Raw genomic sequence first — 16,130 nt, forward strand, 5'->3', positions numbered from 1 at the left:
GCAACAATGTGTAATGCAAAAACAAAAAAATAAAATAAAATAAAAACAAATAAAATTGTATGAAAACTAGTGCAAAATCTTACAAATAAAAAAATATATTGCACTTTTTATATGTTTAAGTTAGGAGGAAGGAGTAAGGAAGTACTTTTCAAAAACATTCCCCATAAAGGTTTCTCTGTAAACATGAAATCTCAACTTTATGCTTTCTTTTTTGGGCAGGTAGCTTCATAAGTTGGTTTACGTTTTGTTATGCCAGTGGCTGTCATAGCAATGAACACATACCAAAACGTCTCTGAGAAAAATGTTATGAGTTGGTCATAGATGTACTTTCAGATATAAAACATGGGTCCGCATTTATGTCTACACACCTCTTAAACTGCTACAAACATACATTCATCACGGACACCCTCATACACGCACATAGACACACACACACACACACACACACACACATACACACATACACACACACACACACACACACACATTCTCACAATACACTCATGCCCTGGAAGTGTGTGTGTGGAGTTTGAGTTGAACGTAAGCACTTAAGGAACAAACATTGAGGAACATCTTCTATCAAAGTGAAGATATTCCTTCTTCCTTCTCTCCCCCTCTCATCACAGGAAGACCAATTGGACGTTAACAGTTGTGACAGATGGCCATTGTGGAAAATCTTAGCTTGAGCTAGTAGCTCCAAACCACAACAACACTTATGAACGCTGCAGTGGACAGAATGTAGCATAAAGGCCTGTGGTAACCCTGCGCTATACAAAAACACCCAATAGAAAAACGGTAAGAAAAGCGTGTGCAAAAACTCATTTTGAGGCTAGAAAAAACATTGTATCCTGTCCACTGTCACACCTGCTTCTTTGTTCATCCACTAGACGTATTCGCTTTTTAAAGATAGTAAAAAAAGACGATGGAGGAGGATAATTAGTAAGCCCCTTACAAAGCAGAGACTATAGCCAAGTCAAGCTTGGAGCAGCAATCCCCAGGCACCCAGACGTACTCAGATGGAGCGATGGGCGCTGTTTTTTTTCACGCTCTCTTTCGCTGCCATTTCTTGCGGTAGCTAAGTGTAAATGCTGCGGTTGCGTGTGGACAGAGATTCTGGACAGCGGCGATCCCAGTTGATGTTAGCCATCGATAAGACAGCGGGTTTGGGTTCATCCTCCTCAGCGAGATGGACAGCTGTCCCATCGGCCTGCGTCTTCAGCTCCTCTACAGCCCTCCACGGGGTCAGGGTAAGGGTCGACCTATCGGGGAGAGACACATACACACACACACACACACACACACACACACACACACCCAGCAGTTAGAATGATGTTTCCCAGACTTTTTTGTCTTCTGTAACCACCACAGCCCGTTCAGTATGGCTCTATTACCCCTTCATGCACACACCACACCAGAGGCATGTTTTCCTTTAAACTACTATTATGCTGTTATCACTCCCTACACATGCTTCACCCAGCTACAGCAGCCATTCAGTTCTTATAGCAAAATACAGAACATGGGCCTTGGCTGTACTTCGATGTTTGGTAACAACAATTACTCCTAATTCTTTTGTATATTTTTCCAAAAAGCAAAATCTACTCTCAAGGACACCCAAGGCCCCTGCTCACGCCCCCCCCCCCCCCCCCCCCCCCCCCCGCCCCCTGAGTCCCCCCATATTTTTAGGTTAGCTGACACAACCACGCGAGGCATTACGCAAACACAACCCAAACCCGGTGGACAGACAGACATACAGCCATGCAACCGGACATGCGTTACCTCTGAGTAGAGTGGGGGGGGTAGGTATCTGAACTCGGTGATATACGCCTGCAGGGAACCCTCCGCTTCCTCCGGGGGTGGGGACCAATCAGAGCCCTGTAGGCAGTCCCGCCTGTGCTCCTCTGATACGGCCAGATCGCTGTAGTCTGGAGGGGCTGCCACGCACACACACACACACACACACACACACACACACAAACACACACAATGTTCCATCAAATAAAGGGTCTCATTCAATGTAAATGAGGTAATCTGTGTGGTGTGTGTGTGTGTGTGTGTGTGTGTGTGTGTGTGTGTGTGTGTGTGTGTGTGTGAGTGAGTGTCAAGAGTATGTATATACAGCTGTTTGTGTGTATGTACTATGTATGTATGCATATACATGTGTGTGTGTGTGTTTGTCTGTGTGTGTGTGTGTGTGTGTGTGTGTGTGTATGTACATACAAGTATGCATATCTATCTATATGTGTATGTATCTATGTAAATATGTATACATATATACATATATGTATATATGTATCTATGTATCTAATGTATGTATATATGTGTAAATGTGTGTATGCATATACGTGTAAGTGTTTGTATCTATGTACGTATCTATGTTTCTATGTATCTGTGTATCGATGTATCGATGTATCGATGTATCTATGTATCTATGTTGCTATGTATCTGTGTATCTATGTATCGATGTATCTATGTATCTATGTTTCTATGTATCTGTGTATCGATGTATCGATGTATCTATGTATCTATGTTTCTATGGATCTATGTGTGAATGTGTGTCCCAGTTCTCTGTGTGGCCCAGTCCCTACCTTCGGGTCTCTCTTGGAGACTCCACCTCAGGTTGCTGGTTTGGCTGCTGATGCTGGAGGTTCTGCTGGAGCAGGCGTGAAGTGGGATCGTCCCAATCACCAACGGCAAGGACAGGTTCAGGTTCAACCCCCCCGGGACATCCACATACACCTACAGGCAGCGGGAAACAAAGAGAACATGTTAATAAAATCAGGCATATCTGATGGCTGGGGATATAGGGTTACTCATTTAGCAGATGCTGACATACAAAGTGTCTTGCAGTCATTAATGTAGTAAGGGAGTAAGTAAGGGACATATTAAAATATGTCAACATACCTAAACTAGACAATAAGGAATGCATTTATTACTTTTTATTACTTGAGGGTGACTGCATTTCTTTGTCCTGGGACTACACAAATAAAGTTATCTTACTTTGGGGTGTGACTTTTTCAAAGGTTAAAACCAGTTGAGCAGCAACTATTCAAACAAGAACAACCTATCCTACTTTTGATTCTAGCAGTTGGTGCAAATATCGTTTATAACACCACCGATAATTACCCAATTACACGCAGGCATATAGAAAAAACTCCTCATCCTGGACATGACCCCAGACGACCCCATTAAGTGAACCTTTCCCACCGTGCCGGGACTTACCACCAGCGCGTACTCCACTCTGATGATGGGACAGTCGATGATGGAGGGAGACACGGGCGGGATCTTCAGTGACTTGCCCTCCCAGCTTTGGCTCTTGCCCTGGGGCAGGGGGTCTCCGCGCAGGTTGGACACCAGCTGCTGGATCTGCTTGCCCTTCCCCTTGGCGTAGAAGGTCTGGGTCTGGTAGAGGGCCGCCTTGGGCACGACCACGCGCGACGAGCAGTTCTCCACCTCGGCGAAGATCTGAATGGACTCGCCTTCGGGGAGGGAAGGGAGATCAGGGAGAGAGAGAGAGAGAGAGAGAGCGAGAGAGAGCGAGAGAGAGAGAGAGAGAGAGAGAGAGAGAGAGAGAGAGAGAGAGTGTTACACTTCTGTGTGGGATTGGGAGCGTTTTTGGCGAGGTTGTCTCCGATTCCAAACGCTGACAGCCAGCCAGTTGGTGGAGGGATCAGCGGTTGCGACCTGTGCTTGATGTGTATGACAGGAGAGTGTTTCCAGACATTTGACAGTGGTTTAGTTTTCTTGAAGATTTTTTTTTTTAAGGTTTTATCCTTTTTATTGTAGAGTAGGCAGGAAGGTATGGGAGAGAGAGGGGAAGACAAGCAGCATAGGACCACCAGCAGGAATGGAACCCCGGTCGCTGCGGTCAGGACTAGGCCTTTATGGTAAGCGCTCTACCTGGTGAACCACCGGGGCGCCGCGGTGGTTAAGCTTTAGGAAGGAGGTGGACGTGTGTTCGGTGGGTACCTGGTGTGTAGCCCTTCCGCTCTATCTTGGCACTGATGGAGATCGGACCGGAGGCGCAGAACCAGCAGCACAGGGTCTTCTCCTTGGTCCCGGCTTGAGGAGCCTGTTGAGGCCACAGTGCTGGTGTTCACGCAACCGCTTCACAACCACTATTTACATTTACATTTAGGGTTTTTTATCCAATGCGACTTATAATAAATACATTTGTCTGAAGAATAATATATCACTGTCATTACAGTAAGGATGTTCATAGAACCAAGTGCAAAGCACACTATCGCTAGGTTAACCCATTCCCCGTATACAACAAAGATAGCTAGGATAAGATGCTACACAACTAAGTACTATAACTAAGTCACTGAAGAGCAGGTAAGGGCATCAAACGAAAGAACCTTTTGGCTGGGACGCCATAGCCACTCAAAGACTATACTGGCAGGTTTTTTGCTTGTAACTTAACATATTTTATAACATATCCTTTGTAGTGCTTAATCTATACAGGACCAACAGGTCATACCACAATCAAAGGTATTTTGAGGTGTGTGTGTGTGTGTGTGTGTGTGTGTGTGCATGTGTGTGCGCATGTGTATGTGTGTGTGTGTGTGTGTGTGTGTGTGTGTGTGTGTGCGTGTGTGTGTGCGTGTGTGCGTGCGTGCGTGTGTGTGTTGGTGCGTCCCGCTCACCAGCAGCAGTGGCGTGTTGATGTCGATGTGTTCGAAGACGATGAACTCCTTCTTCACCTTTACAGGGAGCAGCCAGGGGCGCTGTAGCTCGGCCTTAACCCAGTACCGCACACTGCCGTGCTTCCCCTCAAAGGAGGTGGCCAGGGGCCTGTCAGGGCAGCAGGTGGACCCCAGGGTGGAGGTGGAGGTGGAGGTAGGTGGAGGACGTGGCGAAGGCGGAGGAGGAGGTACAGGATATAAATATCCACATCGTAATAATCCGTCACTTTATTGCACAGTTTGTCATTTCGCTGACAATTTAGTAAGTAGCTAACAGTGAGAGGCAAGTTATTAATGAGGTGAGACTTTCCTATTAGACCAACCCTTTTCATACCTTTACTTGTTTTGCCACTTCTGCTTTCTTTTTCGTGATTATGTGGGTTTATTTGTACGTTGACAACCAAGACTTGCAATCGCTGTGACCTAGTTTGACTGCACATCTGATAATGATGATAAAGTCTCTCTCTCTCTCTCTCTCTCTCTCTCCCTCCCTCCCTCTCTCTATGTGAGTGTGTGCAGGCTTGTTTGCGTGTGGGCGTTTAATCAGCCTTTTGTATTTGGTCTTGTCTTGTGTACGCCAACCTCTACTTACATCTGAGGCAGGTTCAAGCTGAAGGCAAATTCATGCACGCCCGTGCAGAGAACGGTGAATCCCTCATCCGGGCTCTCGTCATCTGAAAGACACGAGAAACAAGATTCCATGTGCACCGTACCAGACAGATGGTGCCAACACACTCCAGTCTAGACTAGACTCTGGGCTGTGGGGGGGGGGGGTTGGACTCTGGGACCTGAAGGACTGGCTCTGGTTATCTGCCTCGGCCTAGTTCATCACGTGTCAGAGATTCAAAAGAGGAATTCAGTTGGTTTGTAGGGATAGGGGAGGACGCGCAAATACAGCCGTTTCTGAACGTATCTACATAATGGTTGTGATTGTGGGAGGCATCTGGTTGAAGTACATGGTTTGGCTATGAACCATAGCCAAATCGTTCATAGTTTATGCTTAATAGTTTTTTGCCATTTTGTTGATTAAAATATGCAGTAACCTGGCAAAAGTGTCCTGTTGTAAGTTCAGTCAAAATAAATGTTTGCTTATAAAGCAATACAAAGTCAAAAAGAAAGAGTTAGGAATGTGTTCTATATAATATCCAGATAAATGGATGGACTAATCTAAGTCATCCACAGCCAGATTAGTAGCTTAATGTCTCACATAATAGTATCATCTGAATTTCATGATGATCACAAAACCTAACCAACCCTGTATTTCAAGATTATTTGGACCATTGATGTAACTGATTATTATGGGCGGGATCTGTCAACATTGCCTTCTGTGACAATCAACCGACACATTGTGTTGTGCCATGGTACTGATATTTTACTGACTGATAAGAGAGAGAGGAACAAGGGACTATTTCAGTGATTGTAACCAGTTGTTGCTAGTGACTTGAAGCTATTTAATGTTTCTGTTTGCCAAAGGGAGAATGTTTACAATATCACTTTTATTTTACCCACAAGATTTCTGTCGCCCCTAAAAAATATCCTCAATAACCCAAAACTACTGAGGTCAAGTACGATTTCTGGATTAAATTCAACCAACCCTCCATAGAAAACACATTAGGAATTCCAAGTGACACATTCTCAAATTTTTTTTTTTCATGATAAAAGACCCTTCTGGTTTCTAAGTGGGGATATGACCTAACCGTGTACAAGTTAAAACAATATTGCGTAAATCTCTTTGAGTCATGAAAACACACTCAGTGTGAGGAAGTTCCACAGTGTGAACTGTGGAATAAGACCCAGCCCTGCGATAGAGAAAGAACGTGGTGTTTCTTCACCGCATGCCAGACCGTGTCAAGCCACGCCAGCAGTATTTCGATCTGTATTATTCATTGTGTCGATGGCATGTTGCTTCTCTTGCTTCTTCGGTTCTACAATAGCTGTCATAAAGTGGCTATAAGAGTAGTGTCTGTGTGTGTGTGTGTGTGTGTGTGTGTGTGTGTGTGTGTGTGTGTGTTTGTGTGTGTGTGTGTGTGTGTGTGTGTGTGTGTGTGTGTGTGTGTGTGTGTGTGTGTGTGTGTGTGTGTGTGTGTGTGTGTGCGTGCGTATGTGCGTGTATGAGAGCGTGTGAGAGTGTGTGTGTGTCATTGACAACAGTAGAGAGAGAGAGAGAGAGAGAGAAGCAGGAGCAGACCGGTATGAACCAGACTAAGCAGCTTCCTTCAGCCGGATACTCAAACGCATGCATTACTACTTAGCCTCCTATTGGAGGAAATGAGAAATAAATTACTGCCAGGGCTGCCATTGGTCGAACCCATGCCTTGGGCCCGCCTTCTCATTTCTCTGAGCATGTGGACTATTGCATGGAAGGATGTGAAGAGAACATATATGTTTCACAGCAAACCACAGGTAGGGAAAAAGACAGTAACAGACCAGGAAGTAAAGAATTAAAACAAAACAAAAGATATGGTACATCCAGGTTGGTTTTATTAAGGACTTTCAGCAGGTTACATGTTATTTCATACAGTGCAAGGATTGAAATAAACAGACAAATATAAACCAGGAGTGTTGAGTCTTGGATCCGGCGAATGGTATTTGATGATATAAACATAATTCAACTTCCACAACACCCCCCTCCCCCCCCCCCCCTCCTCCTCCAGCTTGCGATGTTTGACTTTTTTTCTTTCTTTTTTTTAATTTTTTTACTTTTTTCTGATATCCTATAAAAATCACTATCCTTTATCAAAAGCATTTCTCATGTATTCCACCAAGTCAGTGAAATGCAAAGAAATAACAAAATAAAGAGCAACATGATCGTCAGCTGCTTAGAGTAGACAATCATGACTTGTATTCTTCTTTGTTTGGTCTTGCCGGTTTGGCCAATTCATCGCGTGGAGCAATTATGAATCTATCAGTCTATTCATAAATGTATATTATTATTTTTATGCAATAGGGCAACACTTTATAGTGTATAAAGTAACTCCCCTTTTATGCAAGATGTATACAGCTGGTTGGAAAGCCCTCGTCCGAATCATAGTGCAATAGGATGCGAGTAAATGCAAATCCAGTGTAGCAGTATCAATGAATAATTGACAAACAACCCTTTTTCGTTCGCTTAGGGAGTGTGTGATGTCATTGCCCGGCAGCCTTCAGAGTATATATGGCCTTATCTGAGCACCGCTGGTGTCCCTGCCGTGCCCCCTCCACCCATACACACACACGCACACGCACGTCCACAGACTGCCGGTTTGTGAACAGGTTTGAACCGCTTCTAACAAAGGGAGTTGCCTGAGTAGCCTACATGTTGGTTTCCTCGACGGGCGAGCGAAAAAAAGATCCAATATATGCAAATATGATCGCCTGTCGTGTTCTGAGAGTGTTAACACTAGTGATCGGTGTCTGACTAAAGCAGCCAGATCTGTTGGGTTTGTTAACCGTTTTTGGGCGAGTCAATGTCAGGGTTTTCCCATCGCGGTTTGCGATACTTTTCTGGGTCGGCACTGATGGCCATGCCCATATAACTTATTTTAACTCGTGGACCAAATATATTTCCCTGACGACAGGCTATGCTTATGTGACTATGTTATAATGTGTTGTTTGTCGTATACAATGGGGGGGGGGGGGGGTATAAGATGTTTTGGAGGCATATCGTGTGAACACCTCTTCGACTTCCTCGAGTCGGTCCTACTCCTATCAGCTGTCGCATCAGCACCACAGCCAGGGACACGACGCGCACACACACTGCTGTGCGTAAACGGAGCTAATGATTAAACGCTTGATTTACAAGATGCTGAAATGCCCAACACAGTAAACACATGATAACCACACAGCACACTGTGGACGTGTCAGCGTCCACCGTGGACTACATTTCACGTTAAAAGACGTCTGCAACACACACACACACACACACACACACACACACACACACACACACACACACACACACACACACACACACACACACACTGCGACAGCTACAACTTGGGTCACTCGTCATTTTTTGTTGGTGGGAAGAATGAAAGGTGCATGGTTTGGTAAATGCCCCTTACCTCTCTCCTCGCCTATCAAGTTGTCGTAATGGTTTAAGTACTCCACTTCCTCAGTGTAATTTTGAGTGTAGGCCGTGTTGGCCCCAGTGTTCCGCGACTCTGTCCATCGCACCTTGGCTACTCCTCTGGCGTGGATGTTGAGGCTCCTGACGCGCACCTCCTCGGTGACCTCCACCACTACCCTCCCTGAGATCTGGTCTCCGCCAGAGAACACGGGCAGATTGTGCTCGTTCAGATTGTCAAAGTAAATCGCAAAGGCCTTCACCTTGCTCAGTACCATCGTGGCAAAAAGAGTGGTACAAGTATGGCCACACGACAACGACTCGAACGGCCAAGGCAGGAGACCGCTGGGTGTTCTTCACGGCCGGGCGCCAGACGCATGCACTTGCTTCCTTTTGACCAGCAAAAGGCTGGGTCAGAAGCCCAACGGCGGACGTCTCATCTAGGCTGGGTAGTGTCGCTCATGGTGTGTGAGAGAGATATCGTCTCGACTGCTTCTCACTGCTTGTGTGTTGGAGCGGTGCGGTGGAGGACGCTCTTCAATGAGTCCGGGTGCGCACTGAGCATGTGCGCGCAGGCGGCGCTGGCGGCGCAAAGAAGCACGCAGCTCTGCTGAAGTGTGTGTGTGTGTGTGTGTGTGTGTGTGTGTGTGTGTGTGTGTGTGTGTGTGTGTGTGTGTGTGTGTGTGTGTGTGTGTGTGTGTGTGTGTGTGTAGGCTGTCATGTGTGTGTGCGTGTAAACCATCGCCGGCGGATTTATTTCACTATTTTCCAACCGTTTAAATAGCAGCTTCTCTCGCCCTGTAACATGAACGTGTGTCCCTAAGTAGGGTAAACGACCTGGATGTTCTCTCTGTGTGCTTGGAATGCTGTTCGATTTATCCTGTTCACACTTGGACAAATAGTGCCAGTTATTTTAGTTCTGACCTGCTTTTTGAAACCTTTTTGCTTGTGGTTCTTGGTGACTATTAGTATGATCATAATTGGTAGGTTATATTGGTAGAACTAGTTAGTTGTTTGGGGAGAAGGGAGTGACTGTGTAGATAATTACACATGCAAAATGGCTTGAATCGTAGGCCTCTATGTCCACTATAAATATATACCATGCCATGACGACTAGCCTACTATAGCCTACTGTAGCAATCTGCTAGTGGGTATGCAGCTTGATTGGCTTGAAACTACACACGAGCTGAATAAAAGGCAACAATGGAGATCTGGGTATAAATATATTTTATAGACCAATGTGCACTTGTATACAAATGGAAGTCCTATACATTACAAGAAAGTTAATCTGGTTGCATACCATTTTCGTAATAAACCAATCATATCAAATATGAAAAACAAAAATAATAATTATAATACAAACAATGAACCAAAAATAACCCAATAAACCAAATAAAGCTAAGAATCTTTTTCGAGATAAATGTTGTGACCGTTTCAATGTCGTTCATTGTAGTACTGCGGGTGAAACCGTTTGTCGTAAAAAAAACACGAGTTAACTTTCTGAATTCAACACACATGCATTCGGAGTTGAGAGACGCGCATACGCTAAACTCATTTAGCCTTCGGTAGATAAATGCACTTGGATACATAGAAGGTTCATGGACACGCACAGACCACAACCGGTTACATTTTAGAGTGCACATCATGCAAGACCCAGACCCTTTTACGCAGTAAGAAAAAAACACAGGTGTAGCTCATAACCTTAATTATGGGCCTGATCCAATTCGTTATGGCCGTACTCCAGTATAGCCGCACCTTTAGTCAGGTTAATACACACACACACACACACACCGTGGTAGTGCGGCGACAGACATAAGGAAATAAAACCGACCTAATGTTATAAATCACAGGAACAGGAAGTTACTTTACCCTGCTGTTGACGACCTGCGAATAGGGTCCATTCGCTCCACTGAAATATACGCGCCATAGGCTTACCGAGAGAGCCATACGCGAAGGAAGACTGCCGTAGGCCTACATGCGTAACATTGACACTAACAAAAGTAGATATTCAGCTAAAGTGCATAGAAATATAGTTTATAATTGCGTGAACAAAATAAACTGAATACAATAATTGAAAGGTTGTTTACTACGTGGTGTTTTATGAGCCTTTAGATTCAGAGAATATTTAGATTGAACGTGCTAAATTAAGCCACACCTTGAGGTAAAACAGGGGCCCTTTCAAGGTAAATATCAGATGAAACTACAGATGGCTTTATGACAGATCAGGCTTTTTCTTCCATAGATCAACCTTTGTTGTAAACATATTATTACACTATTGTAAACAACATTCCTTTTTACAATAATAAGTATGAAGTACCATAAGTATTCTGGCCCTTATTTCAAGTACACATTATGTATTGTGCAATGGGGTAATCATTGCATGGCATGTGTCAATCAATCTATCAATCATTCCATTTCTTCAACAAACTATGTGCTTGAAATCTAATGTAGACAGTATATTATTTGATTAATAATAACAATAATCAACAACACACATGCTTTCTGTAGGCATTCTTCTTGATATCTGACAACTATTCCACAATAATCTTCATTATATACAGTCACTCTCATGCATTAAGGACACATTTTCTTAAAGTGAGAGTGGAAAAAGTGCAATTAAAAAAACAAAAAAACAAGCAATTGCTCAAAAAAGTAAAAACAAACAAAAAATATATATATTTTGTACAGAGTTTCATACATTTCATGGCTAGTGTGGTCACAGCTAGCCTGGGTTGGTTCTTTTCCTTTTGTTCGGACTCTGTCCAGGATCTACTTTCAGCTCCCGATACTGGACCTGCACAACATACAAAGCACATAGACACAAGGGTTATATTTCACTCTCACTCTCTCTCTCTATCTCTGTCTTACTCTCTCTCATTCATATGGATATACACACACAGCATTGAACACTTAAACACACAAGAAAATCAGTTCAAAAGGAATTAACGTGACACCAAACACCATGCAAATTAGAAAGGTCCCACTCACACACACACACACACAGACAAACACACAAACACACACAAACACACACAAACAAACACACACACACACACACACAAACACAAACATACCACTTGGACATCGGACGGAACTCTGGAGAGGAAGTCCACCAGTTCGTTGTTGTCAATCAAGTACGGGTTGCGCAACTTCTTAGTGAATTTGTTCACACCTAGTGGGGGAGGGGAAGTCATAATGTCAACACATAAATCATACAATCATCCATTTCATGATGATGTCATAGCAGGTATGTCATGTCATGTCATGTCATGTCATGTGTGTTGTGATTTTGTGTTGTGTGTGTGTCATGAAGACATCGTTTCACATGTGCCGTGACAATACAATGTCATGTTGATTCCAAAAGACCAAATTGCTTGATGCCGTTCCTTGCATTTGTCTTTCCAGCAGAATCGCTAAGCCAAAGTCATGTTCTGGTGAAGCCAGGAGAGACGGCCATGATGTTTTAATCACCCATACCCTTTAATCCTTTAAGAAAGCTAGAGCCGCAGAGTCATTAGGCTTCAGCCGGATAGAGCGTTCCGGGCGCCAAACGACACGTTACCGGTTGTCATGGTTACCGGTTGTCAGGGTTACATGGTACCATCCGGATCGGGAGTACGTTTCAGGGAGGCGAGTGTTACTTCGACGGTTGTCTTCCAGATGTTAACATTGGTCCCAAGGCCTTATAAGATTCTGATTCCGATGGAGTTGAGGTCTTACCCCAGGCCAGGACAATGTACCGGAGGGGCAGGAAGTAGAGGAGGACCATCGACACGCAGAGGACGGTGACGGCCAGCCAGCTGAGGAAGGGCACTGTCCAGTTCACCGTGCTGCAGGGGGACGGGTCACAGGGTTACCGACCATGAATCTGCTAGGAGTACTCACCAAAGAATTACGCACAAAACATAATACAGATGCATAAGGACCAAACGATGAAGCATAATTCATAGTCAAGCAAAGCATGGTTCAAAGCATTCAAAAACTCTGCCAAAAGAATAATCCTGATGTGTTTTGGAGAAAGACAATAAAAGTAAGAAGAAATAGGAAATGTATTTCCCACAAACATCATGATCAATAGTAAATAGGTAATTTTTGAAATCTGAAATATACAACAACAAAAAACCGACAGGTGACTTCTGAAATCAACCTCCAAAGGGGGCAGACCACATTTGGGGTGTGCGATACCCACTTCTTTATTCTCTCTCCGTAGGACGCCACCTCGTCCAGAACCGTCTGCACGCTCAGGAAGACGTCCTGAATGGCGTAGAGCTTGTCCAGGAAGCCCTTACGCTCCGAGTCCTGAGGGCGGGGGACATGTGCGACATGATGATGATCATGACATGGTGATGTCACGTCACCTGTGTCGTGTCACGATGACGTCATAGCAGGCATGTCGTGTCATGTTATGACATGTATGTTGTGATTGCGTTGTCATTTAATTTAATTCATGGTGACATCGTTTCACGCACGCTGTGACGGTATGATGTCTAGTTGTCATGACATGATGATGTCGTTTCGCTTATGTCACTCACGACATGACAATGTCATGTCACTTATGTCGTGACATAAAGACATAAAAATGAGGTCATAATCATGATAGTCATGAGGACTTAAATCCACTGGTTACCTTCTCCTCTTCCTCCTCTTCTTCCCAGTCAAACATGGCCTCCATTGACTGCAAATAGAAAAAGTTACTTTCATTTTGATCCTCCATGCACAGACCTGACCACACAAATAGACCACATGACCACGTGCTCAGACCACATGAACACACGAATAAGCACACAAACACACACACACACACACACACACACACACACACACACACACACACACTATACTGACGGTGTCTGTCGTTTCCCTCAAGTAGAAGACGTAGTTCCACACCAACAGCAGTAACAACGACAGAGGGAGCATGTACAGCTCAAAGTTCCACACCACCAGCACAAACACCTGAATAACACAAACACACACACACACACACACACACACAGAGTCAGATACTATCACACACTCTGTACGTGTGGTCGTACAGCGATGGTTGTGCAGTGCTTTAAAAGCGTCACTTCTGGGCTGAGTTGCGGTTGCAGCTGGGCTGATGCAGGGCCGACCACGTCATCGCAATCTGCCTTTCATTTACACAACCGCAGGTCTCTGGCACGGCCCGGGTGCAGACAAACAATAGTCATGTGTTAACGACAGCCAATCAAGAGGCCGGAGGAAGTGATAACTTCTTCTTCTGTTATTGTCGTAAAAATACAGCAACGTTTCAGCTAGGGGTGTACGGTATAAACGGTATAGAAAGTACACCGGTGTGAATTTGCGCTACGGTATGGAATTTGACCATACCGTGTGACCGGTGTGACCGTAAGTAACGTAAATACAGTAACGTAACTTATTTTTCATGTGAAAAGTAAGGACATGAAAGTGTAAGGACATGGTTCCCTTTCAAAATGTCGATAGAAAGGGCTTTAAAGAGATGATCAAAACACTCAATCCCAGGTACGTGTTACCTGCCCGCACACACTTCAGCCAAATTGAGATGCCAAAACTATACAGCAAGGTCCGCGACCAAGTGGAGAAAGAAATCCATGCTATCCATACTGGAAGTATGGATAGCATTTTTTTCTATTGTAGTTTTGCTCAATAAATGTTCTTAAAATACTTCTTCTATACAAAAATAGCTGCCTAACCAGTATTTTACCCCTTCAGAAGCATTTATATCGAAATTAGAATATAAAATTAACATACAGTGATATAATACTGTACCGTCTATGCCTCAAATCATACCGTGATATAAATTTTTGTCCATACCGTACAGCCCTAGTTTCAGCTATTAACGTCTATGCATGTAGTAAAATATGTGTCTACGCATCTGCAAATCTATGTTTGTACTCATTTACAAGTCTGATTAAGCACAGATTCTGAATAGACATTTGCGATTCCTTTGAACATGCACAAATCTCAGTACACATTGAGACACAGTTACACAACTCTGCACTCCCATTTGTAAATAGTTCTGATATAATAATTGCACAATGATACCAAAATACACACACACACACACAGTCAGATATTAGGACAGTGTGTGCAACCGTGTTTGTACGACCATGTGTATGTATGTGTGTGTGTGTGTGTGTGTGTGTGTGTGTGTGTGTGTGTGTGTGTGTGTGTGTGTGTGTGTGTGTGTGCGTTACCAGGAAGGACAAGATGCTCCTCTGGGCAAACTCCCATTCGAAGCAGCTGTTAATGTAGGAGCCGATGTTGATTAGGACCATGATGCACCTCTTCACCCGGTTAAAGTTCTGCTGGAGCAGCTGAGCACACATCATCCACAAACGTGAACAGTCTTTAGTTAGCTTGTTCAACATCAAATTCACTTTCAGTGAGGGAATACTTTAAATATAGAAGTACCGCTTTTACATTTAAATTTAGTGCATTTAGCGGACGCTTTTATCCAAAGCGACTAAAAATAGGTACATTTGTCAGAAGGTGAAACAATATATTACTGTCGGTAAAGTAAGGATGTTCATAGTGAAAAGCACTAACAATCGCTAGGTTAACCCATTCCCCGTATACAACAAAGATAGCTAGGATAAGATGCTACTATAACTCAGTACGACATACAATAAGTGCATTCATTTATGCTTCGTTTCCACCAAGCGGTGTAGTTCGGTTCGATGCGGCTCGGTCCGCTTATATTGGCGTTTCCACCGCCACAAGTTGGGTAGGGTCCCAAAATAAGCGCGCTGGACCGCGCTGAGCTGCTCCTCCGCTGCTATGATGTCGCGATGCTTACGTAGCTGCCGCAGCTATCGGCATCCGGCTTAAACACCACCCTACCATAAGGGTAATGTCGGCGGTGGAAACGCGAAATAGATTTAGCGTGACCGAGCTGTCCCGCACCGAGCCGCAGTGAACCGAACCGCACCGCTCGGTGGAAACGAGGCAGGCTTTACCTCGTTGGACGGCGACGCAACGCAATGGGGTTGACGGACTCATTACGTCCTTGCGGACCCTCCTTGCGGACCCTCCTTGCGTCTACCGCAAGGGCCTGACGCGCGCCTCCCAAAAATGTTAACCTTGCGTCGAGGCGAAGCAGAAGCAAGGGCTGCGAATGGTCCGCTAACGTAAATCCGACGAAGAACCTGAAAAAAGGTTCACGACTGCATCGAAGCGTCTGCGTGGTCATTGTGTTGCGTCGACGTGGAACCATAACGAAAAGCATACAGGACGTACAACATACAATAAGTAGGAGGTGCTCCCTATAACGGGTCTAAGTGCACGTTTTTAAACACGGCGTGGTGGCCAAGTGGTAAGGCGTCTGTCTCGTAAACAGAAGATCATGGGTTCAAACCCCATTCACGCCTGTCAGGGCTAACGTGTACATTCAATGGGATGTA

The 16,130-nt window shown here is 44.5% G+C and overlaps 2 protein-coding genes and 1 non-coding gene across 5 annotated transcripts; 1 reads left to right on the forward strand and 2 right to left on the reverse strand.

The window, feature by feature from the left end:
- Positions 1-7: 7 nt before the first annotated feature.
- LOC311374648 (arrestin domain-containing protein 3-like) lies at positions 8-9,221 on the reverse strand. Its single transcript, XM_084490449.1, has 8 exons — positions 8,726-9,221; positions 5,275-5,356; positions 4,644-4,791; positions 3,967-4,069; positions 3,220-3,476; positions 2,586-2,736; positions 1,777-1,931; positions 8-1,259 (listed from the first exon to the last, which is right to left on the reverse strand). The coding sequence occupies exons 1-8, from the start codon at positions 9,003-9,005 to the stop codon at positions 1,179-1,181; spliced, it is 1,257 nt and encodes a 418-aa protein (XP_084346575.1). The 5' UTR covers positions 9,006-9,221; the 3' UTR covers positions 8-1,178.
- Positions 9,222-9,944: 723 nt separating this feature from the next.
- On the reverse strand, positions 9,945-15,932 carry LOC311374647 (multiple C2 and transmembrane domain-containing protein 1-like). 3 transcript variants are annotated; one of them, XM_084490447.1, is made up of 8 exons: positions 15,355-15,932; positions 14,925-15,044; positions 13,573-13,680; positions 13,355-13,402; positions 12,917-13,026; positions 12,448-12,557; positions 11,802-11,899; positions 9,945-11,521 (listed from the first exon to the last, which is right to left on the reverse strand). In XM_084490447.1, exons 1-8 carry the CDS (start codon positions 15,367-15,369, stop codon positions 11,450-11,452), a joined length of 681 nt encoding a protein of 226 aa, XP_084346573.1. In that variant the 5' UTR covers positions 15,370-15,932; the 3' UTR covers positions 9,945-11,449. The 3 variants fall into 3 exon arrangements, with proteins under 3 accessions (XP_084346573.1, XP_084346574.1, XP_084346572.1); XM_084490448.1 differs by having other exon boundaries at positions 15,687-15,930; XM_084490446.1 differs by having other exon boundaries at positions 14,925-15,932.
- Positions 15,933-16,025: 93 nt separating this feature from the next.
- AC3HAE_044505 (transfer RNA threonine (anticodon CGU)) lies at positions 16,026-16,097 on the forward strand. Its single transcript has one exon. It is a non-coding gene; the product is annotated as a tRNA-Thr (tRNA).
- The last annotated feature ends 33 nt before the right edge of the window (positions 16,098-16,130 follow it).

The sequence above is a fragment of the Micromesistius poutassou genome (genome assembly GCF_964030765.1).
Source record: "Micromesistius poutassou genome assembly, contig: SCAFFOLD_5440, whole genome shotgun sequence".
In the NCBI taxonomy this organism is placed as follows: domain Eukaryota; kingdom Metazoa; phylum Chordata; class Actinopteri; order Gadiformes; family Gadidae; genus Micromesistius; species Micromesistius poutassou.

What these genes read in the sequence shown, in the direction of transcription:
- LOC311374648 (XM_084490449.1), bottom strand. Translation starts at nt 9,005, where the DNA reads ATGGTACTGAGCAAGGTGAAGGCCTTTGCGATTTACTTTGACAATCTG. An exon ending in CTTGATAGGCGAGGAGAGAG is followed by an intron (nt 5,357 to 8,725) that starts GTAAGGGGCATT and finishes CGTGTCTTTCAG; the next exon opens with ATGACGAGAGCCCGGATGAG. An exon ending in TCTCCAAGAGAGACCCGAAG is followed by an intron (nt 1,932 to 2,585) that starts GTAGGGACTGGG and finishes TGTGCGTGGCAG; the next exon opens with CCCCTCCAGACTACAGCGAT.
- LOC311374647 (XM_084490446.1), bottom strand. Translation starts at nt 15,098, where the DNA reads ATGTTGAACAAGCTAACTAAAGACTGTTCACGTTTGTGGATGATGTGT. An exon ending in TACGGAGAGAGAATAAAGAA is followed by an intron (nt 12,558 to 12,916) that starts GTGGGTATCGCA and finishes GTCCCCCTGCAG; the next exon opens with CACGGTGAACTGGACAGTGC. An exon ending in TTCCGTCCGATGTCCAAGTG is followed by an intron (nt 11,522 to 11,801) that starts GTATGTTTGTGT and finishes TATGTTGTGCAG; the next exon opens with GTCCAGTATCGGGAGCTGAA.